This window comes from Mirounga angustirostris, unplaced genomic scaffold (assembly GCF_029215605.1).
Source record: "Mirounga angustirostris isolate CCGP_5_RB_7025 unplaced genomic scaffold, mMirAng1.0.hap1 SCAF_2, whole genome shotgun sequence".
Taxonomy (NCBI): Eukaryota; Metazoa; Chordata; class Mammalia; order Carnivora; family Phocidae; genus Mirounga; species Mirounga angustirostris.
In genome coordinates, this window is record NW_026991710.1 from 119,099,400 (window position 1) to 119,114,777 (window position 15,378).

At 37.4% G+C, this 15,378-nt stretch overlaps 1 protein-coding gene across 5 annotated transcripts in view; it reads right to left on the reverse strand.

Annotated features, from left to right (window-relative positions):
* INPP4B (inositol polyphosphate-4-phosphatase type II B) overlaps window positions 1-15,378 on the reverse strand; it is an 824,845-nt gene that overhangs the window by 79,153 nt on the left and 730,314 nt on the right. For all 5 annotated transcript variants that reach the window (XM_064585102.1, XM_064585100.1, XM_064585099.1 and 2 more), the window contains one exon: window positions 10,949-11,046. In XM_064585102.1, the coding sequence (XP_064441172.1) occupies window positions 10,949-11,046 (98 nt within the window). The remainder of the gene's footprint in view (window positions 1-10,948; window positions 11,047-15,378) is intronic.

The window sequence follows — 15,378 nt, forward strand, 5'->3', positions numbered from 1 at the left end:
TGAAACAAAGACCTTGCACTTGTGGTTGAGAAAAGTAGAATAGTAAGTAGTGAATAGTAATAGTAATAGTAGTAAATAGTGAATGTTTGAGAGAGTGGCATGCTCAATAGAGTGAATTAGAGAGTTAGAAAAAAGGATTTAAAAAGTAAAATTGCGAGTTGCTGGTTGTCTCCTCATTGATATTTAATTAAAAGTTGGAACTAATTTTTATTTACCTTTAATTGTTAGGCTCCTTATTGGATGTAACTGGAGTCATCACCATATTAATTTAGGTGATATTTATTTCCAAAAGGGAAGGTGAGCCCTAAGATTTTTAATATCTATCTTACTCCTCACTGTGGGACCAATGAACTTATCCTAATAGTGATGGTTTCAGGATTTCATCTCTATCAGAGTATTCCACAAAGGAATATATGTTTTTTAAAAGAGGTATCAAATAAGCAGTGATTATATGAAAACAATTCATTAAAGTTAGCATAGATAGCTATTTGAAGGAATACGGATGAGACAGAAGAGTATATATTGAATGGACAAAAGAGGCAGGTTGGTTCGAACTATAGGAAGAGCTTTACGATCAATTTCAACTGGATCAATAAGTTGACTTGTTTGTACACAGGAGAAATATAAGTCTCTTGAGAAACTCAAAGTGCACACTGTCATGATCTTATCCATCATTCTCACATTCGTAAGTGCAATGTGACATCTTCTCAGTACAGAAACTGACACTGGAAAAATTAACTTCCTTTCTCTGGTGAGATAATGGTAGAATGTACTTTGAAGTATTGGCATATACGTATTAATTATTCTCATTTAGTCGATAATGAAATGGAGGCATTCAAAACATCAAGTGATTCACTTAAGTGAGCTTTCCGTTGAATTCATATCTTTTGATTTCATGCCATTTTATGCAGACTTACTAGGCTGGTTTACTGGGAGTCTAGCCAATCTTTGATGAGCGGTAGAATCTGTAATGCAAGACTTAGTCTACTTAGTCAACAGACAGGAGAGGCCCCGTGAGAAGGAAAGAAGGCAGAAAAATGTAAGGATGGCTAAAAGACTAATCTTAGACTTTTCTTATACAAATTAGAGCAGAATAAGGCTAACCAAAAAACAAACAAACAAACAAACAAACAAACAAAAAACTGATGCATCTAATTTGTGAGGACCCTGAAGTAACATAGAAGATGCAGAAATCAGTGCTGAGGGAGGTGGCTATTTGTATGGGCATATGTGAGTATGTGTGTCTGTCTTTGTTATCTGTGGTATCGTTTGGATTTGTTGCTTCTATCTCGTATACAAGTTATTGGACACTAGAAGTCTATGTCTGTGGTTTTACCTGCACATAGAGAATTAAAACGGAATACTGTTTTGTATCATTTGTCCTTTCAAAAAGTCACAGGAGTGCTTCTAGAGACAGATCAGGAAAAATAAATTCTCTCAATCTTTATTAACATCAGAGAGCATTAAAAACTTGAAGAAGCAAATACATCAGAGTTTCTTCTGCAATGAGTTGAAAATAAACTTGTAATTATTAGCATGTAGAAATTATAAACAGAAAATAAAGGTACTGCTGGAAACATTCAAATGTTTTTAAATTTGCAATTTTAAATTAAGAAGATCAGGAGTCCTTAGATCTACCGCAATGGTAGAGCAGGACTATAAAAGTGAAAAAACACTTAACTGGGAGTCAGGAAATATGCAACTTAGTCCCTGTTCTCCCACTCATCAGGTCTGTGAACTTAATAAAATCTATCTTGGATCCCAAGTCCCTCATAAGGTTGGACTAGACTGGTATTTGTTAAAATATGTCCTGAGGAGCATTTATTTGGCAAGATGCTCATGAGTATTTCATATATACACATATATATGGCAATAAAATGCTATTTCAACAAAATTAAATAGCTTCAGACACTGTAGAACAGAACTGGCAAATTATGACTTGCAGCCTAAACCCAGTCAGTTTTTTGTAAATGCAATTTTATTAAAATTTAGCCATGTTCATTAATTCACATGTTGTCTATGGCTTAATTTGCACTATAATGGCAGCCTCTAGTTGAGCAGTTTTAATAGACATCGTTTGACCCTCAGAGCCTGAATTCTTTACTCTCTGGTCCTTTACATAACAAGTTTGCTGACCAGGCTATAGGCCTTTTCAAAACTTTCAAAGTGATAATGTGAATTCCAAAACCACTTGACTATAGAATCCTTTTATTCCCCAACAATTATTAGCAGAAATAGCATTCCTTGGAATAGTCTAAATTATTTACAAGATCCCAATTCTTCTCTGATTCTTTAAAACATTCAACTAAATGGCCTCATCTATCTCATTAATTCAATCATTCAACAAATATTTTTGGAGTATAAGCTCTGGGCCAGATAATGTTTTGGGTACCTGGGATATAGTCAAAATATAGACAAGGAGACTTGTCCTCATGGAGCTTACATTCTGAGGAGACAGAGCCAAACAAGGTAAATGACATACTGTATACTAGAGGACAGCAGATGTTATGGAGAAGTGGACCAGGCATGGGAGACTGCAGTTGTAAAGAGAGCAGTCAAGAAAGGCCTCACTAAGAAAGTGACATTTGGGGAAAGACTTAAAGGAGATGAGTGAAAGATCCACATAACGGGAAAGCATTTAAGGCAGATGAAATGGCCAAGGAAAAGTCCTAAGAAACAGCAAGAGGTCAGTGTGGGGCAGAAGGGAGCAAGGGAGGGAGAGAGAGGTAGAAGAGGAAAGTCAAAGAGCAGATTTGTTGCCAGATTACAGGGAGCCTTTGAGACCATTGTAAGAACTTAGGTTTTTAGTCCACCAAAAAAATAAGGGCTATTGGAAGAGTTTGAGAAGATACATGATTTTATTTTCCTTTTTAAAAGATCACTTCGGCTGCAGTGATAAAAACTCAGTGAGGTTGAGAGAGGAAACAAAGAGACTGGAAGGGCATTATTGCCGTAATCCGAAAGTGAGAATAACAAGGGCTTGCATAGAGCAGGAGCAAGACAGGTGGTGGGAACTGGTGGTACATTCTTGGGGAATAGAGCCAGTGAAATTTTCTGATGGACTGAAAGTGGGATGTGAGAAAAAGAGAAGAGTCAAGAGTGACTTCAAATTTTTTTTTTTTGCCAATGCAAGAAAAAAAGCTAGAATTGACTAAAAACTAAGATGGGGATGATTGTAGGAAAGGTGAGTTTTTAAGGGCATATCAGGAACAAAGTTTGAGGTGATGAGCAGGATATATGAGACCCGGGAAGAGAGATGGGCTGGTGATGTAGGTGCAGAGGTCAATAATGAATGATGGTATATAAAGCAATGAGACTGTTCAAGAACAGCAAAGTAGATATCCATAGACTAAATCCTGGGACACTCCAACATTTGGAGGTCAGAAAGATAATGAGGAATGGAGGTTGAAAAGTAGCAGCCAGAGAGTAGAAACAATCACAGAAAAGTGTGGTGGCCTGGAAGCAAGTGATGAAAGACAGAAAAAATAACGATGTCAAATCTATTACTAGATCAAGTAGGATGAGGACAGAGAATTGAACATTAGCTTTAACAATATAGAAACCCTGACAAAACCAATGTCAGTAAAGTTATGTAGACCAAAGGCTGACTGGAGTGGATCTGGACAAAAACAAAAATGGGTAGAGAAAAATTGGAGACAGCTAGTAATCTTTAAATTCCACTCTTATCTGTTCTTTCTGGAACATTTCCAACCTTAAGGTAGTCCTGCATTATAAAATAATTTCTCCTATACTGCCAATACCTTTTCCTCATCTTTAATGTCTATGCAATGCCAAACATATGGGTAATATGCGAAAATTTCCTCAGTCATCTGAATGTTTCCAAATACACATTATGTTTGAAAGAAAATAAGTAAAATATTTGGATAAGTAACTGGATTTTTCATTTGTATATCTAGACATGTACATGGTATCAAATTAGATGTCTGCAAAACAGAAATTATTAGTAGTAAATTAATTATGCAGTAATTTATAGTTCCTGTTGGAAGAACATTCATGTGTTAACTTAAGAACCTGTATCTTCTTTTATTTTCATGTTTGTTGGAAATGCCAAAAATCTATAATAGTTAGATTATTCCTTGTACTTGAGAAACTTAGACACATTAATTTAGCCTGGCATAATAAATCAAAGTAATCTCACATTGACCAGAATCATGATTACAGCTGAGTTGCTTTATACACACATTTCGCTTAGGTCAATAAATGTTTGTTAAATAACAATAAATAAAAGATACAACATTTCAATATTCTGGGAATTTCACTTTCTTTTACACTCAAGTCTAGAGTATAAATGAAACACAAAACACAAATTTACAATTTGATAGCTAATCTATAACATTTTATAAGTCTAACCTAGTGGTTTTCAAATCTTACTGTACAGCACAATCATCTGGAGGGCTTGTTAAAACACAAACTGTTAACCCCACGTCCAGATACAGATTGTTTGAAATTATTCTTGCCTGGGTAAAAGGTAGGAAGAGGTGCTGAGGGGCAGAGGGGCAGACTGCGCTGGTCAGCTCAACTGCTGATTTGTTCTCGTATCTCTCTGTACCTTTTCTCCTTTGGCTCTTTATCACAGGAAACCCTTGTTCCTCAGGCTGCTTGCTGCCCACTGACTCAGGATTAAGTCTGGACCGTGAGGATTAAGAGGGAGATTAAAGGAAGGAGGGAGACAGAAACCAGTTCATTTCTCCCCTGATCTCTCTGCTTCTTAAGCAGCCATCCGTGGCTTCCGCATGGCTTCAGTTCCCAGGGGGCAACTGCTCTGTCCATGGTCCCAGCTTCTACTGGATAGCCCCCACTCAAGAACCAAGATGCAGCTGGGTGGCCCTAGTTATTGTTCCTTGGTGACACTACATCTGGCCTAAGTACCCCCCCACACACACTTTTTAAAAGATTTTACTTATTTATTTATTTGACAGAGAGAGAGCACAAGCAAGGGGAGTGGCAGAAGCAGAGGGAGAAGCAGGCTCCTCGCAGAGCAGGGGGAGCCTGATGTGGGGCTCGATCCCAGGACCCCGGGATCATGACCTGAGCTGAAGGCAGATGCTTAACCGACTGAGCCACCCAGGTGCCCCTGACCTAAGTCCCTTTAACACCTGGGCTAGTAGCAGCTTCCTGCTATTGCTAAACTTGGGTGGCTATGTTGATCCCTGGTTAATTTCTCCTCCCCCCCGTTTTTAAATGTCAATCATCAATGCTCTGTAGCAAATTCCTCAAATGTGTTTTCCTGACTAGGCTAGGACTGATATGGCTACTAAGGATTTGGGGGTTATTATGTTTTGTTTTACTGAAGTACAGCCTGGGTTAGCATAACATGTCTAATTCAGATACCCTTCTCTGCCTGACCCTGTGTGATGGTCAGTCTCTTTCTTCTTGCATTTCCGGACCTCATCCCTAAAGTTTATGGACAGTAAAAAGGAAGCAGAGAGAAAAGATATATTGGGAGGAGGGAGAAAGGTGATGGGGGGAGGGTCTTACAACATATTTTTAACCCACAGATGAACCTCTGTGTCACTGTAATGTAAATGTTGAGAGGCTGTCCTAATGTTCAGAAAGAGTGTATATATATAATATTAATATCATATATATTAATGTAAATCATTCAGAAGAGATCTAGTATTGTTATATGTGGGGAAAAAGTTAATTTAGAAATTTATTTTTTTAAGATTATTTATTTGAAAGAGAGAGAAAGCAAGCAAGCAGGGGGAGGGGCAGTGGGAGAGAAAGAATCCTGAAGGAGACTCCCCACTGAGCATGGAGCCCAATGTGCGGCTCGATCCCAGGACCCTGAGATCATGATCTGAGCTGAAATCCAGAGTCAGCCACTTAACTGACTGAGCCACCCAGGTGACCCAGAAGTTTACTTAAAAACCTGGGAAATATTTAACCTGTATCAGAAAGTCCCTCCGTCAAATGAAAAAAACCTCAGATTGTTGGAAGGCATCTAGTGGGGTGTGTGCGTGAGTGTGTGTGTGTGTGTGTGTGTGTGTGTGCGCAACTCCATGTCTGTGCATGTGTTTGTTAATGTCTTTTGAGATATCTGCCTTACCTCATTTCTCATTTTATAAGTTGAGATTATTTCCAGAGCCTGCTGAGGTCTGGCAAGCCAGGCTCAGGATGGATGGTAGTCTAAGGATAGAGGGCTCTGAAAAGCAGGGGCCAGAAATACCCACCACTTGTTCTGAAAAACTAAAGGCAGCACATTTAAACTTGTGGCAGCAGTGAGCCATGTTGCAAGTGTCAACACACGTGGCCTCCAATTTTAAGTAAATAAACAGTAAGTGGACTGATACTCAGATGCACCCTATTTTGCTTATGGAGCATTGCCCATCTATGTGGCACACATAGTTGATGCTGTCTGCATTGATTACATCACATATTTTCTGGTCTGCAACCAGAGTTCACAATATAATTACTAACTAAAGGAAATATCCATTTAAGTAGCCTTAATTTTCATTAATAAACAGAGCAAATGTGGTGCGATTCTTCTCTCTGACATATGCTCAATATTCCAAGGACTGATTTATATGCTGCTCCTCTGTGATTTTATCCATTCGTAACACAAGGTAACCTGTTAGCCTGTGAGCCAGCCACTGCCCTCCCACACTCTATGGTATTGAACCATATGGGAAGCCCAACAGTGTGATCAGCTAAAGAAGTTTGCCAAGACCTAGTACTGATTTCTTCCAGAGCACAGTATGTGTTGTACATAGTGTAGCTAGTTGTCTGTTTCTTAGCAACAGTCTGATGTGTATCCATCTGTAATTTTATTTTACATAAAGTACAATTATGAATGATACTTTGGTAGCTGTTTTGTTTTTGTTTTGCTTTTTCATTTTGTAGAGAAACAAAATCCAATAATTTTACTCAGGAAACTATTACCACATACTTGTTCTAGAGAAAATTATAGATTTACTAGAGTTCTGTCTTATGTTTGAAAACTCTTGTTGAATTTTCAATGGCTATATGGCAATATTTTTAAAAGACAAAGTATTAGATACGAAGGGTGAGTTGATTTATTTTCTGACTTAACAAAATCTGATTTTAGATATTCAACACTGTATTCATAGTTAAGCTTTTCTTTTTCACCTACTTCTGGGAAATCTTCTCATATGAACATTTTCTTGTCCTAATGGAGTCCTGTTACTTTTATATTTCACATTATTTTGAGTTTTAATATTATAATGTTCTTTCTAATTTTATCCTTCACTGAACCAGCTTTGCTCCCTTGGTCTATTTTTTAAAATGAGAGGTAAGATAAATAAAAATGCTAAAAATGTAAAATATTAACTGAAAATACAAGGTCAAAGGACACAGAAATGTTTTGGTTTAAATAAATTGCACTCTGTTAACTAAGTCTTAGCCAGCAAAACTAAACGTCAGAGTGCTTGACATTCATGCACAGCTTTTACAAATTGTAGTTAAAGAATAATGTTTTAATAATGATGTTAAAAGAATTTGACAGGATATCAGGGAAAACCATGACTAATCTGGTTTCTAAAGTGAGTATAGTGCTTGTGAAAAAACTCTTTTCGAGGCATTTTCCTCTGAAGCTACCAGAAAGGACCAGAAAGACCTGACAGACAGTGGTGGACCAGCAGGCCTAAACTACACTTCGGCCTCTTTCCAAACCTTATATATTCAGAACACCAATCTTAAAGAATTATCTGTGACCTTGTATTGGATTTCAGGTGTTACAGGGGCTTCAGCCAGGCATGGCAGATTTCTTTTCCTAAAAGCCAGAATGATCCTTCTTTCCTCTTGAGTAAAGTTCTATCTCTGTATCATATGGGAGGCATAGTCCTCTGCTCTTTCTTGGGGCCCCTCATGGGTTTTCTGGCTAGATCCACGCACCCATCTGTAGAACATCTAGGCAGGGTGCAGAGCAGATCCTTAGCCCCTCGTGACTGTCCTGTAATTTCAACATCTTTAAAATTTTCATTTCTCTTGGAAAATGAAACTAAAAAGAAACAAAGGAGAAAAACCCTCTTCTTTGATTCTACTGATTTCAGCATTTTCATTCTTTGTAAGTCACTGTAAACTTTCCTGGGAGGGTGGCTTTCGCTCTGGCTGTCTGCTTATACAACACGAGTTCTCTTCTTAAATGACTTTGATGTGGTTCCATTCCATGTTTTTATGTAAACGACTCCATGGAATGTCATCACTGCTCATAACCACCAAATCCAACAGCTTCTCTTGAATCTTTTTCTCTTCATCACATTTGTTAATTCTTGTTTACCTTGTCCTGGCTGAAATCCTTCTCATTTAACTACAGCAATGTTTGATGACCCCTAATCTCTAACAATTTCCCATTTTTTGTGGGTTCTTCAATCCTTCTTTCCTTATACTTATGGATAGTCTCCTATCATGTATGTTTTCTCAAATCAGCTGAAATGGATTTATTCATTCAATCCCAATATCACAAAAGTAGGGGACATCCCTTAAGGTAAAAAAACAAATTCTTTTGGGAAGAAAGGGAAAGGTTTTTACTTCAAAAACATGTAGATTTCAACTATTTAATTCATAAATCATAAAAAAAACAGGGTTAGTAAATTAATGGACAGCACATCCAAAATGGATTAATAAGTGAAAGTCATGCATTTAGAGGACTAACTTATCCTCTTAACATTGACACAAATTATCCCTTGATTTCACTTTGAAAGAAACATAATAGATTATATGGATTATGGGTATGATCCAGCATGGTAATTTTTTCCTCCTTTACAAATAATTTAACCTCTATTCACACTGTTAATAAAGCTTTATAGTTTCTTCCTTGAATGCAGTGCAACTCAAATGATACTTTGGGTTACAATATTTATGCATGAGGTTTAACCCTACATATGTCAGTATAATAACACAGATCAGGTTTGGACTTTTGTTATGGAAAACAACCAAAGTAATATCACAAAATTCTGTGCCAAGCCTATGACAGTGTTGTCTCAAAAATATGTCGACATAATAGGAAATAAAGTATCAGGAAAAACTCAGTGTGTTAAGACAAGTATCCAACTAATGAAATACAATTGGTTTGATGCAAAAGTCTACTCTATTTTCAAGGATGAAATATTATTTACAAGTTGTAAACACACTTAGTTGTATTTAATTAGCAGAATATTATATGAGGTCTAATGTTTTCAGGTTTTTTTAAACTTTTGTTCTTAGGAAGAGTTTAAGTGACTTGAATGTAGGGAGTTTTTTTGTTTTTTTTTTAAAGATTTTATTTATTTATTTGACAGAGAGAGACACAGTGAGAGAGGGAACACAAGCAGGGGGAGTGGGAGAGGGAGAAGCAGGCTCCCTGCAGAGCAGGGAGCCCGATGCGGGACTCGATCCCAGGACCCTGGGATCATGACCTGAGCTGAAGGCAGTTGCTTAACCAACTGAGCCACCCAGGCGCCCTTTTTTTTTTGAATGTAAAGATTTTCATATCTCAGGCAATAACTCATGACTTATACATATTTCTTTTTAAGGTGACATAATTGTTTAATATATAATACTGAAGTCCTTCACAGACTTTGCCAACAACCTACTTTTAAATATAATATATAATTTGAATAACGATGGCATATCATTGGTTCACAAAAATTAGCATGGATTAGAAATCATGTGGAAGGTTTATTAAAACACAGACTACAGGGCAAACTCAACAGATCTGCAGAGAGGCCTGAGAATTTGCATTGCTACCAGGTTCCCAGATGATGTTGATGTATCGCCATCCAAATCTGTATGGTCCCGTGACCATACCTTGAAAGGACTGGTAGAAATTGAGTTGTTTACAAGAATTCTGAGAATTACTTCCATCCAAATTTTAGGTCACTTGTAAAAAAATTATCTACCACATCCAAGTTAAAATAAAACTTTTCATTAGTTACTAATGCAGAATAGTTTTGTTTGTATTATTAACTTTTTCAGTAATTACATTTAGAATTCACAAGCACGCTGGCTGCCAAGAAGTCTCCCTGCACTTAATTTCATTTTGGCATAGAAATAATATTTTATGTGAAATAAAATAATATAAAAACCGCAGGCAGAAAAAAAAACCTGCAGGTGAATTTTTCTAACTATCCACACTTGAACTTGCATATACCGTTGTAATATTTTGATGCAAGATTCATTGGTTTATGAAAAGTCCTAAACACTCTGCCACCGAAGGTATTTCAGATTAAGTTCAGATCAGTGAACAAATTGCCAGTGAGTAGATGACAGGTAGACTTTTATTACAGCTTTTGGTTAAAAATATTAAAATATTTCCTACTTTATTAAAACCAAGTTTCTTATCATTGTAAATATCTCAATATTTCAACATAGTTATACTACTTATCGATGAAATCCAAACACATTTTTGATTCTCTGCTTTTGAACTGCTCAAATGTTATGTGCTTAATTTTGTGGAAAAAAGAACTGAACAATGACCAAAAAAAAAAAAAAAAAAAATTTCGAAGTGTAAAATACCTTTCTATAGGATTGGATGCCTTAACAGTTTCATATAAATATCACAACCACTATATTCAATAAATTATCCCTTCGTCCATATCACTTTTTATTAGCTGTATCAACTTGTATTCTATCCGATTTTCTCCTTGTATATGTGCAATCTATCTGATACAGATTCTAAATCAGAAAGTTAAAATACTTATTAAAGTCTTTTACATGGTTAAGAATTATATAAAATTTTTACTGGACTCAATTGAGATTTCTAATTATAAGCTCCTTATTTTTAGATTTTTGGTATTTTCACTGGCACTGAAGGCAGGTGTCAGCCATGCCACCTCGGCAATCAGTCTCCTTGGTTCAGATAATCTCAGAGTTGCTCTCCCATCCTTACCCCGTGCATCTTTCTCCCATTGACCTCTATGTCTGACCTGTCCTGAGAATTTATAATCAAGAAATTATTATTGTCGCTTTCTGAAACTGGCATACTTACAATCAGGCGGCATCTTTTCCATAAATGTCATGTAATATTCTTTTAGAAGTTCAAAATTTTCCTGATTAATACTTTCCTGCAAAGAGACATCGCCAAACCTAAAAACAGAACAAAGAACACAATTAGGGGTTATAAAGAAGCTCCTGAAAGCAACACTTTTTACCTCTCCTTTTTAGGTAGATGGCAAGAGTCTCCTAAAGGAGTCTTTTTTTTAAGCTACATTGCACAGTGGTTATTTAAACACATTCCAGTCTCCACGGGCCCCGATCCCACCAATCCCTTTTCACACACCAAACTATTTTCACAATCATCAAATGCAAACCGGATGAAAAACCAAATCTGTAACACCAGCTCCTGTGCTTATGCATAGTTGATATGTAGTTAATGTGAGTTTCCCCACCCCTGCAGGGTTGTTATTTCTACAGTGCAAAAAACCCTGCCTCTTCTTTTTCATTCCTCAAATCCTCTTCACCCGTGACAGCTGGAGGAGGGTCCAGAACATCAAAAGCAGACACTTGGTTGCATACAATCTTGTGTCCACTGTCAGTTGCTGTAGGCACATGTAGACCCCTACAATCTCTAGAGAGTGGTTTACTTCTGTCAACACTTCTTTTTCTTTTTTTTTTTTTTTAGAGAGGGAGGGAGAGAGAGAAAGAGACAGAGAGAGAGAGAGAGAGAGAGAGAGACAGGGGAGGGGCAGAGAGAGAAGGAGAGAGAGAATCTCAAGCAGGCTCCACACCCAGCATGGAGCCCAATGCGGGGTTCAATCTCAAGCCCCTGAGGGTCATGACCTGAGCCAAAATCAAGAGTCAGACATTTAACCAACTGAGCCACCCAGGCATCCCCAACATTTATTTTCTGTCCACACCATGAAGGCTGACAGCCTCTGTATTGGTGCTCTTCTGCCCCTTCACCACAAAACTCTCTACCTGTATATCACTGACCTTGTGTTTTCTTTAAGCATTTTCCAGATTTAACTTACGGCCAAGTTGTGCCTCTATAAAAGGATCATATGTAAATGGCTTCCAATATGTATCGCCATCCAAATCTGTATTTCTAGATATCAGCTGAAAATTTCAGTGTGAATTATCCCACCCCATTTCAAATGCAACATAAGCCCAAACTGAAACCACCTCCTCCTTTTGTTTAGAATTAAACATGTCCCCAGTATTCTTCTATTAACTCAGGTTAAAATCTAGGCACTCTTTTGGAGTTCTTCTCTTTTCGCCACCCCATTCACTATTCATTGATCTTTTCACTTTGTCTGGCAGACTTTCCTTCTTTTTCTTTAACACTGTCATTATATATTAGGCGTTTAATTATATCCACTCTAGACTGGATATAGAGCCTCCCAAATACCCCAGCACTGTGCCTTCAGTCTCCTTCCCTTCCAGTCTACCCTCTACACCATGGTCAGATCATTCATTCATTCAACAAATATTTTAACATTGACTATGTGCCAGGAGCTGCATGTGTAATAAATGAAATGTTGGAGAAGTGATTCTAATGCCTTTCTTCATATCAGCTTACTAAACATCACTGCTTCTTCTCTCCCTATAATGACAAAAGTCTAATCTTAGTTTCACATCTAACTTCTCCATAAAGGCTTCCAAAAACACTTGTGGGAATGTAGTTACCCTCTTCTCCCTCACCAGCAGCATATTGATGCCTTTGGGACTTTCCACATGCTATCTTCCCTCTAACTAGAATGTCTTATCTTCTTTGTCTGCCTGATCAATTCATCCTTCAGGCTTTATGAGAGGCTCATCTACTCCATGAAATCTCACTGATGAATTCCTCTCCCCTTTGTGAATCACTTCCTTTCCACCATTATTCCTGCCCCTTCCACATCTTTGCCTATTGCATGAGTCAAACTGTAATGTATTATTTGTTGATCTGGCTTCCTTATGGGATGGTAAGTTTTTTTTAGGACAGGGATCATGTCCATTCATCTTGTTACACTGCATGCTCCCTGTGTCCCACAGCTGGACAGAGTAGTGCCTGGTGCAAGGTCAGTGTTCAATATCTATACTGAGTTAAACTTGGAGAATAGGAATATAGACCCAGGAAAATCTACAGGACAGTTTCTCTAAACTCTGAAATATACTCTTAAGACTTTTTCAGAGATTATAATCAAAAGGTATTTTTAAAATATCATCCTTGCTGGAGTAATGTCACTGTTATGGACTAAATGTTTGTGTCCTCCCCCCTAAAATCACATTTCGAAGCGCCAACCTCCAGTGGCTGTGTTTGGAGATGGAGCCTCTAAGGAAGTAATTAAAGGTCATGAGAGTGGGGCCCTAATGCAGTAGGATTAGTGTGTCCTTGTAAAAAGAGACACCAGAGAGCTCACTCTCTCTGTGTACACAAAAAAGAAGTCAAGTGAGCACACAGAGAAAAACTCAGAGAGAGCTCTCACCAGAAACCAAATTGGCTAGAACTTTGACCTTGGAATTCTCAGCCTCTGGTACTATGAGCTATACATTTCTGTTGTTTAAGCCACCTAGTGTGAGGTATTTTGTTATGGTGACTCAGGGTAATTAGTACTTAATTAAGAATGGATACACATAACATACATTTTGGCAATGGGTAAATATGTAGTAAAATATTACAACTGGATTACATAGCATACCCAACTGATAGATGTTGCCTGATAAAGCTCAAAATTCAGAATCAGAGAAATAAGGTTCAGAGAACAGAGAGGAAGTGATTTACTCAGATCAGTAGTTGGCTGATATCAGAGTGCCAGCCTTCCTGCTTCTCTTTGAATTTTTTTCCACTTTGCCATTTTGTCTCCTTTTCAAGTCTTAAGTGTCTTTACAGCTTCCAGATATGAAAAAAAGTATGTGCATGCACACACAGACACACATAGATAAAATATGCCAGAGAGAGAAGAGAAATGGAAAGGAAGGGACCTTTTGTTTTTTATATTTATTTATTTATTCATTCATTTTTTTTTTTGAGAGAGAGCGTGCGAGTGGGGGGAGGGGCAGAAGGAGAGGGAGAGAGAGAGAAACTTAAGTAGGCTCCACGTTCAGCATGGAGCCTGACGCAGGGCTCAGTCCCACAACACTGAGATCATGACCTGAGCTGAAATCAAGAGTCAGACGCTTAACTGACTGAGCCACCCAGGCACCCCATGGAAGGGACTTTTTAAAATAAAGCGACTAACAACTGAAATAGTCACGATGACATAAATGATGCAATCTAACCTAGTTTAGAGGGCTTGAAAATACAATGGTAACTACAATGCTAACATTTCCTTGAAAAGTCTGTAAATGGGGACTCTCATGTCTCTCTCAAGACCACACTCACAGGCCTTAACTTATTAATTCAAACCCAAAACACTCTGTAATCTAGTATATCAAAGAAGAGACAATTAATTGAAGGTACTGTGCTGTTTTTTTCCCTTCAAACTGAACAATTTATGTTCATAAATATCATTTACCTCAACCATTGGACTTGCTATGAGGCACATATATTCAGATGACTGGACTACAATCTCACTTTAGGTATTAATGTGGAGAAGTGCTCAATTTTTGTACAACACAGTGAATAAAATTATATTCTGATTTATGCATACTATAAGAAAAGAGATTTATGGCTTCTACACAATTTGAAATTAAAAATGAAATATAAAGGTGCCACCTGATTTTGTAACTGACAAGTGAGAATTATGAAAACCTATGCTGTCCAGGAAATAAAGAGGGAGAGAAGGAAAAACCACTGGAAGAGAATGGATAAAAACAGGCACCTTGACCATCACTGAAATTCAGGAGGACATAAATGTAATGGCATTTTTAATTTAGTAAAAGACATCGATACAGGTTTAACACATACTTATCAAGTCATGGCAAAGAATATGCTAGGTGCTTTTTAACTGATACCTTTGGGGGAAGGACACATTTGGAGAGTGAATTATGGACAAGAAGCATTTTAAATATGGAAGACTATCAAACTCTCCAAAAGTTCTTCCCATCGGGGAACTTCTCCAGCCAGGCCTCACGGCAGGATAGCAACTTCTTTCTCCAGAATCTCTTAAAAATGTATTTTATGAACTTTAAGTCTTATTCACATTTTCAATAATCTCTACAACTGAACCATGTAAGATACAAAAAAGTGTTTTTGACAGTAACTCACGGGACTGTGTACAATCGTCTGTTGTTTGACTAAGCAGGTTATTATGAAAAGATGTGCTAACCTCCCCCAGTAACAACTATTGTAGTAAACAAAAGGGAAAAATAACAGTGTTTTAGGTCCAGAAAAGTTTGACCCAATTGGCTGAGTTTACAATGCTGAAATACATATGAACGTAAACAATGCTATAATTGGATACACTCACACGGTATTTGGAACCGTGAAGAAAGTTAATCCATGTAAGTAATTTGGCATTGGCATCAATATTTTCCTTGTTCCTTTGCCGCGTTTAA